This window comes from Mauremys mutica, chromosome 2, assembly GCF_020497125.1.
Source record: "Mauremys mutica isolate MM-2020 ecotype Southern chromosome 2, ASM2049712v1, whole genome shotgun sequence".
Classification (NCBI taxonomy): domain Eukaryota; kingdom Metazoa; phylum Chordata; order Testudines; family Geoemydidae; genus Mauremys; species Mauremys mutica.
In genome coordinates, this window is record NC_059073.1 from 26,920,619 (window position 1) to 26,938,428 (window position 17,810).

A 17,810-nucleotide genomic window follows, 5' to 3' on the forward strand; every position below is an offset into this window, starting at 1 on the left:
CCGGGGTCGACCGGAGCACGCAGGGAGTTTGAACTATCGCGTCCAGATTAGACGCGATAGTTCGAACTCCGAGAAGTCGAACTCACCGCGTCGACCCGGCAGGTAAGTGTAGACTAGCCCCATGTCACCGCTCTCTGTCCTGATGCAGCATGCAGACTCGTCATACAAAGCTTTTAGCAATTTAACAATCTCTGCTGAAATTCCATAGCTTCTCAAGATCTTCCAGAGGGCTACTAGGTGGACATTATCGAACGCTTTCATAAAATCAAAGAACTTAAAAAGCATCTTCCGCTGGGATTCTATGCCTTTCTCAATAAGTCTTCTCAAGGTGAAAATCTGGTCTGAATACAACCTAATGAATCAAAATCCTGAGTACTTTATCAACATCAGTTTTCAACCTATTCAAAATAATACTGCAAAACACTTTTCCAGGTACAGATATGAGTATCATCACTCTCCAGTTTTCAAAAATAAACTAGTCCTCTTTTTTAGGAAATTTGTAGATTACACCTCTTCTCCAATCTTTAGGACAGATATCCTTTCCCCAAAGCATTCTGTAAACCTGCATATGTATCACTTCCTTTCCAGTTTTCAGTTTTCAGCATGTATCTTATCATAACCACTCTTCAGGTGGTTTATGGCCTCAGTTACTTTCTCAAAGACAAATTAGTGATATAGTTATGTCTGCTATTTCTTCCCATCTCAGTATGTGTTAGTGGTTTTAGCTGGTTGAGCACAACCTGGAAACATTCCATCCAATTGGCTTTTGTCTTTCCTCTCTGATTAAAATTATAGCATCTTGAGTTGTCATAACTCCTCAACCATTCGAGAATTATTATATCAGTTGTTTATATACTAGCAGAAGCTTTTTAGAATTCCCTCCCTTGTATGTCTTTTCAGCTTCTCTTGCTTTACTTCCATTTATTCTCTTACTTATCTCTTCTGGGAGGTTTTGTTAAATTCTCTTCTTTAATTCTTTCTTCTCTTCAACGAGCCTCCATATATTTAGTTACAGCTATTCTTTCTTAGACCTTCTCATCCCCGCTGTAGTAATGGCTGCATCCACACTTGCTTCTTTGAAAAACTGCCATTGTTCTTCTGTGTCTTCCCTCAGTGACGTCAGATCTTCAGATTCTATCAATAAGTTGCAATTTAAAATGTGCCTTCACAGCTGGATCTAATAACTTTCTAGCATCATGCATACCCTCTGCGTTGACTGGTGTTAGCTTCTTTATTTTTATTTTGATTGTCTCAATAACAAGATGGTCACTTCCAACATCAGCACTCATTTAAACCCTGGCATTGAACAGTGATCTTCTCCAGCACCTATTAATGATCAAGCTGTTTCTGAGTGAAGCCATTATTTGATCTCCATGTCAATTTAGGTCTTTCCTTGTGTGGAAACAACACACCCCCAGTGCAGCATTCAACAAGGCAGTTATACTGGATGGTAATCCCATGGGTCTTCCAGAGCCTAATACTGCCATTAAAGGATCTCATAGCCCCTCAGTACTGGGCCCCAGTGGGAAGGGTACAAATGAGTATAGGGGTAATATTCCTTCATACAGGAGTAGTTAGAAATGCTGGAAACTCTCAGTGTTCTTGTCCAGGCTCCACCCACTCAAGCAGTGCCTCAGGGTATAGTCCAGAACCGGGTGTCCATCGTAGTCCTCTTCTGACTCTGAGGAGTAGATCACAGAGAGGGAGTCCTTAATACCAAAGGAAGCGGTGGTGACCTGCCTCTACTTGTTGACGATAACAGAGACAGTCTGGCTTGACCTCTACTTGTGGATGAGGATGGGTATCATAATGAAATAGTATCGACTGAAGTTCTGGGGCTGGGCATTGCGGTCTGGAGTGGAGAGATGACTCCAGTTCTGGGAGTAGTAGAAGGTCTTTCAGAGTGGAATAGTGAGCCATAGGTGATGAAGTCATTTTCATAACTCGGGTCATTGAAGTATAGGGTGCCAGATCTGGCAGTACCAACTAGGATTTTGGTGTTAAAGAAGCAGTCCCATTACCAGAGTGTGCTGCAGTTTTCCCTTTTGAAATCTTGATCTGGTGCTTCTTAATGCCAGATGGTCCCGTTCCAGAGCACAAGATTCCTGATGACTTGGTCTGGGACTTTCCTTCATACCTGGAAGGCTGCCATTCTTTCTTCCTCATACAGTCATTTACAGACTTGAAGTGGGATTGAGAACATTTCCTTATAACCAATTAGGGCCTGATTCTACAAGTCTTCCACATCCAAACCTCCCACTGACTTCAAATAAATTTTTGCACATGAAGCAGCTGCAGGACTGGGACTTAATGTCTCTACTCAAAATTACTTATCCATCTCTTTATTTTCATGCAATTTTTCTGCTAGAGAAGAGAGAGCAAGACAAGTGTATTCACTACACACCTCCACTGAAACAGAATTTCTGAAATATCTATCCATACGCAGCTGTTTGGCATACACCATGCTTGAGAGATTTCAGCATAGGTAAGCATCCTTCCTTTCTTTTGAGTACAGAAGGCAGGTATGTGAGGCTAACAAAGACTATTTTCTAGTTCACCAATTAATTCAAAGCAAACTTCAATAGCATATAGCTCAAAGGAACAGATCAGGATGTTTTCCTAGCCTATTGTAAAAGAATGTCAACAAAATTCTGCAATTACTTAAGGTTCTAAAGGAATGTATGCCTCCAAATTTTCCTCTCTTGGTACCATTGTGATAATTGATAATTTTTTAAATGCCAAGCTAAAATTTCACACACAAGGTGCAAAATGACTGGGGTACTGGTTATTAAAAATGTAGATACCACTGCCATAAGCATCTTAAAATATTATACATGAGACATATGGGAAAGAAAATGATACACAGTACAAAATAAATTAAAATGGATGATTTTAGATAAAGCACTAAACAGAGTTATTCTAAAACACTGGATTATTAAAAAGAAAGAAACAATTTACCCAGGACTTATTCTGTACTATGTCATTGGTTTGGTAGACTCTAAAAATACATGTGGCAATACAATTTTGATTCACTGACCACCATAAGAGGCATAGTTTGTACAAGTAAAAAAAAACAGTGGAAGAAAAATGCCTACCAGTGTTGAAAAGAAGCATGTTTCTGTAAAGTTCAGGGGCCATATTCAACCATGGAGTCACGGCAGGGATTAATTTGATCCTAGAATCCTAGCTAGAATTGATTCCACTTGAATGCAAAAATGCCATCAGGTGAAAGGTGTTTCTTGAAAAAGCCTGCAGTAGTGTCAGATAATTACAGCCCTTAGGGGCTATTCCTGCAGTCCTTTCACACATATCACTCCCATTGACACTGCTGAAGGACTACAAGATAAAAATCATATTGTCCTTAAAATAATTAGAATTTTGACTGGATTCCTGTATCCACTTGAAATGAACTCTGGCTACCCAGACACAGAAAACATGTTCAAGCACAGTTCATTCTTGTAAAAAGATTAACCCCCAAGATGCTGCCAGGATAAGTGTCGGATTGGATCTGCTGTGCATGTGTCTAAAGTGGAAGTTAGGCCTGTCCAGTGTCTAGTCTAATTTGTGCACTCAAGGCTTTTCAGAAAAATATTTTCCTTCATGAATCAACATTTTTTACTTTATCACGACTGCTCTTCTCCCTTCTCCTTTTTCTCTGTCCCTTTACGATGTGACTAGATACCATCTATATCTCTCTGTGTTTGCATAAATGTATACATGAATTCCAAACCTGAGGTCCTCAACTGACATGAAAATCTCTATGTAAACTTAGTGACAGTCTTAAGAAGCTAATCATACAGGTTTACATTGCAGGTTTAAAAGAAAAAGCACATCCAACTGTTGTGTAAAATTGTTAGGGACACTGGTAAAAAAAAATCACAAAATTGCAAACAAGAATTACAATTTTTAAACTGCTAAAAATCAGTCAGCTGAGGCCAAATTGTAGCATTTAGCCACTGGCCTGAGTAAGAGCACTGCAGAGTTTAGGGAGACATTGTACCACCAACTTTCTCTGATCTGCTTGATACAAGGCAGACTGTAGGTTGCACCATCTTTTAGAAGTGCATCCAGCCTCATATGAGATGATGTGGAAGGAGGAACTATAAGAGGAACAGTCCCTAAGTTCCTCCAAACAGAGAGAGACTAAAAGTGTTTAGCTCTAATGCAGGCCAGGCAAGGTGGGAAAAGGCTTCTTTCATCTCCCTGCCTCACACTCTCTGCTTCCTTGGAAGAGCCAGGCACAATCTGACCTTGAATTCATATGCATATTGTTACTGATCAAGTGTTTCAGAAAGCTAGATTCCAAGGTGTATTTAAACGTGTGTACTAGAAAACATTCAAATAACACTATGGTGGTTTTAAAAAAAAGTGGCAAGCAGGTGGCATTTGCATAGCATGTCTCTTGACTCTAGAGACAGAAACCAAAGTTTCTAGAAATTGACATATTATTATTTCTATTACCATAGTGCCTAGGAGTCCTAGTCATGGACAGGACCGCACTCTGCTAACTGCTGTACAAACAGAACAAATACAGTCCATCTTACTGCCTTGCAGTTGGATTATGCCATAAGAATTTGGTTCACTAATAGGGTTAGTTTTTTAAAGCTACTGCATGAGGTCTTCACTAGCTAAGTGGAGTGAATATGCATCTCTCTGCCTGCTGTAATTTAATTGTAATAGCTAAAACAGTACAACATGTCCCTTTCTCCCAGCAAATAAGACTGAAGAGTGGAGTATCTGGTACATCTGAGTACAAACATGAATAAAACCTTACCGGTGGTCCAGGAGGTCCAAGTGGTCCTTTGCTAAATTCGGAACAGGAGCAAGAATGAGGAAGAGATGGGCAACTTTCCTCATCTCTCTGAGGAGAGAGCAAAATAGTAAGTCTGTATTCAAAATATAAATTCAACAACTGAGAATTTATAGATCAAGACAACAAATATTGAAGGGAAAATTCAAAAGCTCCTAAATAATTTAGGAGCATAAGACCCATTAACTTTCAATGGGACGCTTGTTCCAAAGACAATTAGGTCCTTTTGAAAATCCCACCTATTGATTTCGTGAGGAAAATTGCAAAAATATTTGGTTTTGATGTAAGAAAAAAAAAGTACAATGGTAGTTTTAAAAAAGGATTCTTACCAAGGCAGGAAGTTCACAGCATTTGTCTCTATTGGCCCAGGAGGTGGTACAAACAATGTCAAACATCTGTAACTGGAACTGTTTGAAAAAAGGAATAAAGTGCAATGTGTCCATTAGAAGTTCAATGAAAAGGGGAGCCATTGCAAAGGGGGGCCACTGATCAGGGCATGCAGCAGACTGATGACAGAGACACGTGAATAGATTTAAAGCAGCAGGTCACAAATATGTCAACTTTAATATAAAGATGGGGGGAAGGGAGTGGGGTTGACCACCCTGTCCAAAATACCAGGCTTTAAGGGTTGAATGGGACCATGTCCACCCCTGCTACTGAATTCCCGATTTAGCCCCTTGCTGCATCCCACCACCCTCCCTCCCTCAAGGGGGAATGAGACTACAATCAAGGAGGAGCTCTGTCTGTGAAAAATAAACACTTCCTCTTACCTCACAGGTCCTGTGCTCAGATTTTCTCTGGAACTCGTTCCCCTGAAGCCTTTTACTTGCACTGGACACCCAGCACAAGTTGTGACAATCTTTAGTGACATTTATTACCACTTCCAGTTTTATTTTATTTTTTAAATGAATTCTTTTCAATGCTTATTATCCCCAGCTACCAGGGCTCGGGATACCATGAGGAAAGCAAAAACAACAAAACACAACACCAGACATCTTGCCAAATGCACTCAGAGGGAAAAATTCCTTCCTGACCCACTAAAATGATTGGGTTAGACCAGGGATCAGCAACCTTTGGCATGCGGCCTGTCAGGGAAATCCGCTGGCAGGCCAGGACGGTTTGTTTACCTTCAGCGTCCGCAGGTTCAGCCGATCGCAGCTCCCACTGGCCGTGGTTCACCGTTCCAGGCCAATGGGGGCTGCGGGAAGTGGCACGGGCTGAGGGATGTGCTGGCCGCCGCTTCCTGCAGCCCGCATTGGCCTGGAACAGGGGACCGCAGCCAGTGGGAGCTGTGATAGGCCAAACGTGCGGACGCTGCAGGTAAACAAACCGTCCCGGCCCTCTAGCAGATTTCTCTGACCGGCCGTGTGCCAAAGGTTGCTGATCCCTTGGTTAGACCTACAGCAAGCCTGGAAACCCAGCTCTGATGGCTACCCTATCTATGTGGCAAAAGGGGTGGGGCTGCTTTCAGAATCAAGAATGGCTGATGTGTGTCTAGGAGCGCTTAACACATGAAGGAGTGGGTTTGGTGGAGCCATTTGGCTTCTTTACCTCCCCAAATTGGCTAATGGGGACTAAAGGAGGTGGAACTCTGCTCCACTCTCCCCAGCTCAAGCCCCACTCTACAGTGTTCTGGGTGGGGAGACAGGAAAGAAAGAAAGGGAACCTGGTAACAGAGAGCACCCCGCCCTCCAACCAGAACCCCAGAGGGTGGCCATTTCCCTGCCAGCCCAATCAAATACCTCACCCCTCTGGCTAAGTTGGGAAGAGGCAATCTTAAATGGGCGTGCACACCAGGATATAGCTTAAATGCAGGAGTTCGCCAGGGTGGCTCTTCTCATTACAATACATTTTAAAATGGCACAGAAAATGCTGATTTATGACAGAAGTCATTGACTGTGTAGAATGACAAAGACACCGGAAAAATAAATAACAGAAAGTAAATGAACTGTAGAAACAAGCAGAAAAAAAGAATGGAGTTCAGAAACTTCACACTGTGTCACCAATAATGAATCAGCATATAGACTGACAAATAATATTTTTCATAAAAACTGTGATCCTTGTCCAGATACAATGGTCTAAAATTGACTGTTCCTTTCACTACTCACTAAGGGCCCAGTTCTGTGGGCATTTGCCCAGATGGGTGGCTTTGTTCACCTGATTGGTCCTACTGATCTCACTTGGCTCGTAGCTCATATGCATTGCTCTTAGCAGACATTCACATGAATAGCCCCATGGACTTCAACAAAAGTACTCACTTCAGTAAAGATAAGTGTGTTTGTAAGCATTTGATGGACCAGGACCTAAGTTTTAAAATTGAAATACTTTTATATGTAGCAGAAATCTCCATGCTACTGCTACCATATTAATTTCTATCAGACACATTATTTAAAGGTTCCACTGACATTGTTTCAGTGCCAGTATGAATTGGGTCAAACTATGATCTCTTTGTGAATGGAAAGATTTACTTAAAACTAAATCATACCTAAGGGTACTAAAATGAACTCTGTGTGTGTGAGAGAGAGAGATTGTAATATTAGATTCTTACACACACACAGTGTGCCCCACTTCTTACATATCACATATTATACACTCTCCGCTACATATGCATACACGTACTTTCATTTTCTCCAGATTAAACAATCCATAGATCCACAGTGATAAAATATTTTCTTGTAAAATAAGAATAAATAGAAACAGTTATCTGAATTGCTTTATTGTGTTCATTTAAATACTGAATGAGTCAATATTCTGATTTTAAAATGTTATGTATGTGGGTTGATTCTTCTGATTCAAGCTAAATTACTTAACAAAGCTTTCTTTGCTGTTGTTAAACATTTATTCATAGCTCTGCATTCATAGCATTTTAGCTTCCTGAAGCTCCGATCCTGCAAACAGAGCCATGCAGACAAAGGAGTCTGCCTGTGCTGAACTCAGTGAAAGATTGCAGCCTAAGGTTCTTTTAGATCAGATAACCCTATTGCAATTATCTTTTTACAATCCATATACATTGACACACAGAATAAACACAGAAAATACATAGCGTATAGCAGTTGCAGGGTATTGGTGAACAAACAACAGGCTAGGACAGAAATGAACAGTCCAATTAATTCAGTCCCACTGGAGGGCTCAATTATATGACAGCTTACAGAGCTCCAGGATACTATACTGAGAACTGGTCACGGAAACATCAATAAAACCATATTCTGTAGAAATATGCAGTGCTATCAAAATGCTTAAAAACTGAGTCAATTTCACTGAAATTTTATTTAACGAAAAAACGGGGGGGGGGAGTTCTGACAAGATGTTTTGATATTTTCAGAATGAAAGTTTTGATTTTGTTTTGAATTTTTAAATTTTATAAAAACAACAAGGAGTCCGGTGGCACCTTAAAGGCTAACAGATTTATTTGGGCATAAGGGAGTTTTTTTTTATCCACGAAAGCTTATTCCCAAATAAATCTGTTAGCCTTTAAGGTGCCACCAGACTTTTTTGTGGATACAGACTAACATGGCTACCCCCGGATACTTACATTTTATATTTTATTCAATATATTTTATATATATTATACAATATATTTTTAAAAGATGAAATTAGAACAAAACATTTAGATTTTGCTGATACAAAAATGTTTTGATCAACCTGAACTAAAATGTTATGGAATTTCCTTTGTAGAGAATTTCAAAACTTTCAGGTTTTTTTCCAATTTAGAATTAAACCACATTTTGAAATCCTGAAATCCTTTGCAAAACTAACTTATCCACAACTGTAACCAGACATTCTTATTGCTCATGTGTAATACTGACAGACCCTGGTCATTGGTGGGTGGGATCAAACAGGGGACCTCTGGAGCTTAGGGCATGAGTCTCTACCGCATGAGCTAAAAGCCAGCTGGCTGTTAGCTAAAGCTAGGGTGACCAGATGTGCTGATAAAATTGGGACTATCCTGCAGGGGCGGCTCTAGACATTTTGCCACCCCAAGCACAGCGGCATGCCGCAGGGGGCGCTCTGCCGTTCGCCGGTCCCGTGGCTCCGGTGGACCTCCCGCAGGCGTGCCTGCGGAGGGTCTACTGGTCCCGCGGCTCCACAGAAGCGACTGGCAGAGCGCCCCCCGCAGCATGCTGCCCCAAGCACGAGCTTGGCGTGCTGGGGCCTGGAGCCGCCCCTGCTGTGCTGATATTTAACCCTTTGTCCCGCGCCCCAATGAATGTATGATTGGGATGCCATTTGTCCCGATATTCAGGTAAGGAGGTGAGCGGGAGGGAGGGACCGACTCCATGGGTGTTCCAGGGTTGGAACACCCACAAGGAAAAATTGTAGCCAAGCTCCCCACTCCTCGCCTCCTTATCCCCGCTCTCCCCTGGCATTTCCCACCGCCTAACAGCTGTTTGGCAGTGCTTAGCACTTTCCAGGAGGGAGGGGGGAGGAGCGGGGACATGGCACACTCAGGGGAGGAGGTGGAAAAGAGGCAGGGCAGGGACTTGGGGGAAGGGGATGGAATGAGGGTGGAGCAAGGGCAGTTGCTTGGGTGGGAAGAGGCGGGGAGTGGGCGAGCACGCACCTGGCAGAGGGGAAGTCGGCGCCGTAGGGGTGAGTGGCGGGTGGAGATGTGAAGAGGCGAATGGTGGGTGGGCGGGGAAGGTGAAGAGGTGAGTGGGGGGGGTGAGGAGGCGGGGGTGAGGTGGGCGGGGGGGTAAGGAGGCGAGCGGTGGGTGGGGGACTGAGGAGTGATGCAGCAAGCCAGCAAGGGGCCGGGGGATGAAGAAGGGGGCAGGGGGCGAATGGGGAGGGGGTGGGACCTGGGGCAGAGTGGAGGCGGAGCCTGGGAGGAGTGGGGGTGGACTGTGAGCAGGGCTGATGGCACCCCAATGTGTCCCAATATTCTAATGTTGTGATCTGGTCACCCTAGCTAAGGCTGTAGAGCAGACTCATTAATCTCTTTCTCTCTCTCTAAGGCCTGGTCTACACTACGCGTTTATACCGATTTTAGCAGCGTTAAACTGATTTAACGCTGCACCCATCCACACAACGAGGCCCTTTATATCGATATAAAGGGCTCTTTAAACCGATTTCTGTACTCCTCCCAGACGAGAGGATTAGCGCTGAAATTGGTATTACTATATCGGATTAGGGTTAGTGTGGCCGCCAATCGACGGTATTGGCCTCCGGGCGGTATCCCACAGTGCACCATTGTGACCGCTCTGGACAGCAATCTGAACTCAGATGCACTGGCCAGGTAGACAGGAAAAGCCCCGCGAACTTTTGAATTTCATTTCCTGTTTGCCCAGCGTGGAGCTCTGATCAGCACGGGTGGCGATGCAGTCCCAAATCCAAAAAGAGCTCCAGCATGGACCGTATGGGAGATACTGGATCTGATTGCTGTATGGGGAGGCAAATCTGTTCTATCACAGCTCCGTTATAGAAGACAAAATGCCAAAGCATTTGAAAAAATCTCCAGACAGAGGCCAAAGCAGGGACTCAGCACAGTGCTGCGTAACAAGCGTTAACGGAAAGCCAAAGAATCAAATGGACACTCATGGAGGGAGGGAGAGGGTACTGAGGACTCCAGCTATCCCACAGTCCCCACAGTCTCCGAAAAGCATTTGCATTCTTGGCTGAGCTCCCAATGCCTGTAGGGTCAAACACATTGTCCGGGGTGGTTCAGGGTATAGCTCGTCAATTTACCCCCCTTTCCCCCCCGTGAAAGAAAAGGGGAAAAAATTGTTTCTTGACTTTTTTCAATGTCACCCTATGTCTACTGCATACTGCTGGTAGACGGGGTGCTTGAGCGCTAAACAGCAGCAACCTCTCCCCTCTGGCAGATGGTATGGTACAAAATGACTGGTATCCGTCCTCGTCATCAGCCTGTGAGTGCTCCTGGCTGGCCTCGGTGAGGTCGGCCGAGGGCGCCTGGGTAAAAATTGGAATGATTCCCGGTCATTCCCAGTAGATAGTACAGAATGGCTGGTAACCGTCCTCATCATAGCAACTGGGGGCTGAGCTCCATCAGCCCCCTCCCTTTCATGTGTAAAGAAAAGATTCTGTACTGCCTGGACTATCATAGCAGCGGGATGCTGGGCTCCTCTCCCCCACACCGCTTAATGTCCTGCCTGGACTATCATAGCAGCTGGAGGCTGCCCCACCCTCATTTTATCTCACTAACAAGTCACTGTTTCTTATTCCTGCATTCTTTATTACTTCATGACACAAATGGGGGGGGACACTGCCACGGTAGCCCAGGAAGGCTGGGGGAGGAGGGAAGCAACAGGTGGGGTTGTTGCAGGGGCACCCCCTGTGAATGGCATGCAGCTCATCATTTCTGCGGGATCTGACACGGAGCGGCTGTGCTCTCTGGTTCTCTGATACACTGGTTCTCTAGTACACTTGCCCCATATTCTAGGCAGGACTGACTCTATTTTTAGATACCATAAAGAAGGGATTGACTTGGGTGTCATTCCCATTTTTGTCTTTGCGCCCCCGGCCAACCTCAACCAGGGGCACCCATGACAGCAGCAGACGGTACAAAACGACTGATAACCGTCATCTCATTGCCAATTTACAATGGCAGCAGACAGTACAGAATGGCTGATAACCGTCTCTGCTATCATGAAAAAGCAAATGAATGCTGCTGTGTAGCGCTGCAGTATCGCCTCTGTCAGCGGCATCCAGTACACATACGGTGACAGTGTCAAAAGGCAAAACAGGCTCCACAGTTGCCATGCTATAGCGTCTGCCAGGGCAATCCAGGGAAAAAGGGCACGAAATGATTGTCTGCCGTTGCTTTCCCGGAGGAAGGATGAGTGACGACATTTACCCAGAACCACCCGCGACAATGATTTTTGCCCCATCAGGCACTGGGATCTCAACCCAGAATTCCAAGGGGCGGGGGAGACTGCGGAAACTATGGGATAGCTATGGAATAGCTACCCACAGTGCAACACTCCAGAAATCGACGCTAGCCTCGGACCATGGACGCACACCACCGAATTAATGTGCTTAATGTGGCCGCGTGCACTCGACTTTATACAATCTGTTTTACAAAACCGGTTTATGTAAAATCGGAATAATCCTGGAGTGTAGACATACCCTAAGTGGTCTCAGTGCCACTAGATGGGACAGAATACCACCCCCAGGAGGTGTGTGGGTTACACATGCACAAGGTTTTACTACAGAAGTTACTGTACTGTTACTGTATCTGTAACATACAGTAAATTAATCTTGGCTCTACTTCAGTAATGCTAACATTTGAATGTGTTGCTTATTTTAATGGTCAGAGCTCCAGAGTGTTTAATAATTTGCTATTTTTTAGGATTTATCTCAAAATCTTCCATGGTCAATGTAGCCTTCCTGATGCTGGATTCTCTTGAATTAATGCCACCATTTTCCTCTTATTGGCAAAGGAAAACAAAAGTATTATTAATTCATTATGGGTATAAATTTCAAAAGTGCTGCTGCATAAGTTCCATTGGCTATCACATAAGAAGGGGCTTCAACATTACTAGGCACTTACCTAGCATGCGTTGCCATAGAAACATTTGAGAGTTTCTCCTCACAAAACTCTTGTGATGTGGGGAAGTATTATTATACCCATTTTACACTAAGGAACTGAGGCAGAGTGAGACGAAGGGCTTGTCTTCACTACCGGGGTAAGTCGACCCAAGTTACGCTACTCCAGCTACGTGAATAACATAGCTGGAGTCGACATAGCTTAGGTCGAATTCCTGTGGTGTCTTCATCGTGCTGCCTCGATGGGAGATGCTCTCCTGTCGACTTATCTTAATCTTCTCGGAGAAATGGAGTACTGGAGTCGACCAGAGAGTGTGTTGATGTTGATTTAGCAGCAGCAGCAGCATTGAGCTCCCCGGTAATGAAGATGAGCTCTCAGGCTCAGAATTTCAAAGGTATTTAGGTGCCTAACTCCCATTGATTTAAACTGAAATGGGACTAAGGTATCTAAATACCCTTGATCTAGATCTAAGTGACTTGCCCAAAGTCAGAATTTTCTGAGTCTCCAGTCCAGTGCCTTTAACCACAAGGCCAACCTTCCTCTCTTAATGGGACTGCTTAGATAACTGCTACTCAGCATGAATAAGAGAGTCAGACCTGGACCTTTAAAGACTGGTGATTGGACATTTTCTTGCTGTTGTCTACAGAGGCATATATACACATATAAACACACACTTTAGGGACCAATTAGACAATATTAATAAGAAAAAGAATTATGTCTTGAGCTGCATGATTACAGTCTTATGTAAGTTGCCATGTTTTCCATATGAACACAGCTAATTTTTTCAGTGAGTGGGTAGCTTGTTGAATGACTTATCTTTTATAGATTTCTAGATTCCAACAAAAGCCACCATTTCCTTCCCTTTCCCTTTACAAAGACCTCTTTAATTCCAAACTTTTCTGAGTTTGCCTTTGTCTGTTACTACTGGAATGTGGCCACAAAGGTTGTTCTGTTTAATTGTCTTTAGAGGCAGGATATTCAGTCATCATCATCCATAAGCCTGAGACTTAAAGACTCTCTTTTTTCCCCCACACAAATCTATTCTTTGGGTAAATATATTTTTGACTGGACTGAGTTTTTAAATACAATCAGAAGTGATACATTTTAAATATGAACCTCAGTCCCATTCAAACCAAGGTCAAGGTCAGGTTCAAGGTCGAGACAGTTCAAAGAGAATGCGCTGAGTTGACTAAACAGCTGATAAGTTGATATACTTCCATGTCCCACAAACTGTCCCCTCCAACAACAAAATGCAACCCTAGAAGACATGATGAAATCCTGGCACCACTGAAGCCAATAGTAAACTCATACTGATTCAATATGGCCAAAACCTCACCCAAAGGGAATGTCCATTTTAAAAGATTTGGACAGATAAAGATAAAACTTAGGTATAAATCAATTATTTAAAAAATGGTTCTGTAGCGAGGCGCTGTTGTTCCCCGCCGCCCCAGAGAGGGACGAGCCTCTTTGGACACCAAAGTGGGTGGAGCTAGTGAATCCTGCACCCGCCCCCCAGAGGTCAAGGCACAGGACAGGAAGTATAAAAGCCCAACCCCCAAGCTCTCTAGAAGAACAGCCGCTGGAGATGCCAGACGCCTGTGGCCTAGCTCCTGGTTGGGAGACCCCGGCAATCGGCAGCCGACCCGAAGACTAGCCGGACCGGACGATGCCTGATGCTGACTAGAGCCTGGAGGAGCTGTCAAGCCTGCCCCACGCAAGTTACCCCAAGAAGCTGCCAAGCCTACCACTCACCAGTTATTCTGAGGAACCCCTGGCGCTTGACCCCTTGGAGGACACCATCTGGACCCAGGTACCTCTAGAGGGGGAGGTAGGAAGTAGCCTGGGGGCAGCCGACCCTAGTCTGGCTGCAGCACTGCTAGAGCCTATGTCAGTGTGTTGCGGCCAGGATCCCCACTGACGCAGCAGCGGGTCTTCTGCCGCTGCTAGGGCCCCGGGCTGGGACGCAGTGGGTGGCAGTCTCCCCCTCTCCCAGGCCCTTTGGAGTCAAGAGTCTGGAGTTGCTGAATATAACTGTTTGCTCAGCCCCTGCCTGAGGCCTGAGCCATTGACTCTTTGTTGCCCCACCCCAGGCCCAGGGCCTGCTCATTATATAACAGTTGCTCAGCTCCTGTCTGAGGACCTGAGCCCGTGACTCACTACTGCCCACCGACCAGGTGTCAATAACTGCTATGTTTTGCCTCTACTGCTGCCGCGGCGAGAGACTCACGCAGGCAGACTAATTCCCTGAAAGGAAGTAGTGAGGCGGTGTGGTTCCCTGCCACCCTGGAGAGGGACGAGACCCAGCCAAACCCCTCTACAGTCTCCCTCCCCAGGTTATTTAAAAAAATAATTTGCAATGGAGAAAAGAAGATTAAAAATATATGTAAACATCTGCTCAATTTAAATTGGGATAAGAACCTTCATAATGGAGTAAAGGAATGCCTGTATCTCTTGCACCTGACATCAGCAGGGACCCATCCCTTCCCCCTGGACAGCAGCAGAGACAATGGGAGATTGCTCAGAGCTCTGGTAGCTGCTCAGCTCTGCGTGGGGGCAGGCACCACAAGGGAAGGGTGAAGTGAGTGGAGGGAAGGACCTAATCTACTATTTCTTCATGCTCTGGAAGATCATTTAAATTTTTAAATATTTGAATGTTTACTATTTTTAAAGGCGCTAGGAATGCTAGGAAAGGCATTCGTGGAGACAGTCTGTGTAAAACCAAAGCATTTATGTAAAATCATTGGGAAGCAAGCCTAAGGCCAGGCAAATGTTAAAGGACTACAGGGGATTATACACACAGGGAAGTTCAGAATGATCACTGACAATCATGTTTAAATGATTTAGGACCCAAGCTATGCATATTGTTAATTTGTGTAATGAGGGTTATTTGGGGCAACAACCATCTCTTTCTGTACAGTACTTTGCACAGGGGGACTCACTTCTAAATATGTGTGTGAGCAAAAAATCTAGTTGTGGAGCTCATTAATCGAAACAGTTTTGCCTAGATTGAAGTTTGTAACAGGTTTTCACAGAATTTCTATAACGTAACACTGTCATAGCTGACAAGTATCAGAGGGGTAGCCGTGTTAGTCCGGTTCTGTAAAAGCAGCAAAGAATCCTGTGGCACCTTATAGACTAACAGACGTTTTGCAGCATGAGCTTTCGTGGGTGAATACCCACTTGCATCCGACGAAGTGGGTATTCACCCACGAAAGCTCATGCTGCAAAACGTCTGTTAGTCTATAAGGTGCCACAGGATTCTTTGCTGTCATAGCTGAGCTCATCCTGTTTCCGCTAAAAACACAAATTTGTGGATATTGCATGCTCAACCTTAAGAATTCTCTTATGGTTTAAACATTGCCTTTGTTTCACTTACTGGTGCAGAGTTGTCCCTTTGTCCTCGGGATCTGACCATTCTTCCTAGCACTTCTATCCCATCAGAAGTAATATTCCCTGCTGCATTAATTGTCTTCTCGCTCACTTGCTTGCAGTCAATAATAATTTTGGCTGTAGTCTTGCTGATAACAACATGCAACTAGGCAAAAAGTAAAGATATTCAAATACACATAGAGGAGACCAAAGAATTTGGATTACCAGACACAGTGAGCATTTTTAAAATGAGTTGATGTTATATTAGCTAGTGGAATTAAGCCTCTTTTTCTGCCGATGGAATATCTCTGAGCAGGTTGCCATCTCCTCACCCCTGTGCAAAGGGCCCGTACAAGGACTATTTGCCATCTAAGTCCCACTGAGCCCTTGATTTTTATGCTACTTAGTGGTGTGCAGGCCTTTTGTGAGCCTGTTTTTCACCCAAAATGTTTTGCAGAGGCTTACAAAAGACAAATGGACTCTATCAAAAATAGTAAAATTTACTAAATAATTTGGACAAAATTGTCAAATAAAATCGGTGTGAAAGTTTTACATTCAAAGATCAAAATCCCCTATTGATTCACAGAACAGGAAAGCCCAGGGAGTAACAGCACAAGCCTCCCCGCACTGCCCCGAGAGCTGCGCTAACTTTCACCTTGATGTCCAACACTAATGGGCCTTGAGACAGCTGGGCAATACCCAGCACACAGGATTTCTCCAGTCACAACCCATCCTGCACCTTGCACACACACACAGCCCACCTTGAGGCACCATCTGTGCCAGGAGGTTTTTTGTGGGAACTGGTGCGCAGAGCTGGCAGAGCAGTTAGGAAGACTGTGCTGTGAGTATCATCTGGGAGAGAGGGGCAGTAGCCACAAAACAACTTTGTGGTCACTTTGCTCAGGCCTCGCTGGCACAAAATGATTGCAAGGCACCCATGAACCGGATCCCTTGTGCCTTTCAAACATCACTAGGCCAGGAGAATCAGCTGAGATATACAGTGCTTTTTTCCTAATGAAAGATTTGAGCCCAGGAATAAAAGTGAATAATTAAAGGGATTTCTTTACTCCTATGTGCAGTACAACCCTATCTTAATGTGTTAGGGGGGTCTTAATTTACAGACTTTTAGGAAAATGGTAACTATTAAAACTTAGCCAGAATACCAAGGCTACTACCGCTATTCTTGTGGCAGTGCCATGAGATCTTTAATGACTATGAAAGGATCACCACTGTGCATCTCTACTACAGATATATAGATTTGGTCAAAAACGGCCAATTATTTTTTGAAGAAAATTTAAATAACTGCATTTTTGTTCTTCAGTGAAACATTCCAGTTTTCAAATGAAAAGCCATTTATTGTCTAAATCACTTTTCAACCAATTCTAAAACATAGAATTTGACCAATTCTAAAACATAGGTAGAAACAGAAGTGAATAGACATAATGAAGAATGAGACCAAGGTTGATATTACCAGCAACACCAATAAAACAAATCCATTACATATATGAACCTATTATTGCCAAATTGTTCTCTTAATAGTGTTTGGTAGATTACCCGTAAACTGTAAAATACAAGAAATCATTGACAAAAGGGGAATGTATACAAGAAAACCTCAAAATGTGAAAAAGGGAACTCCAAAACCTTTGTTCTGTATGCTTAAAATTTATCTTTCTGTTAGTATAACTAACCTTATGGAAACTTCCATAGAATATTTTCTTTATTTCAGGGCCTTCAAAAGTAACAGTTTGAAAATCCCCTTTGTAGTCATAATTAAAGAAAATCAGAGTTTTACCATCATCTGTACAATGAGAGAGAGAGAAAGAAAATCTCAATTTGAGAGGGAAAAACAGATGCATCATTATTTGTAAGAGCAAACACTGTTCTTAGTAACAGGTGACAAAACTTTCAAGACAGTCCCTGCCCTAAAGAACTTACAGTCTACAGAGTTATCATTTGTATTTTATGTTCCCCAAACTGAAAATCATGCAGCTATTTATTCTGTTTAAGGGAAGGAAAAGCTGTGTATTAGTACTTTCTAAATCAATGCTTTATCACTGCAGTGTAGAGTACCTCTGATACAGCATATTTGCAGCTACACTGATAATGTAGCCACTGTAGTCAGTT

General features: G+C 43.7%; 1 protein-coding gene across 2 annotated transcripts in view; it reads right to left on the reverse strand.

Annotated features, from left to right (window-relative positions):
• COL14A1 (collagen type XIV alpha 1 chain) overlaps positions 1 to 17,810 on the reverse strand; it is a 198,939-nt gene that overhangs the window by 49,276 nt on the left and 131,853 nt on the right. For both annotated transcript variants that reach the window (XM_045005058.1, XM_045005059.1), the window contains 4 exons: positions 17,375 to 17,484; positions 15,694 to 15,852; positions 5,140 to 5,217; positions 4,775 to 4,861 (listed from right to left, as the gene is read on the reverse strand). In XM_045005058.1, coding sequence (XP_044860993.1) covers positions 4,775 to 4,861; positions 5,140 to 5,217; positions 15,694 to 15,852; positions 17,375 to 17,484 — 434 coding nt within the window. The remainder of the gene's footprint in view (positions 1 to 4,774; positions 4,862 to 5,139; positions 5,218 to 15,693; positions 15,853 to 17,374; positions 17,485 to 17,810) is intronic.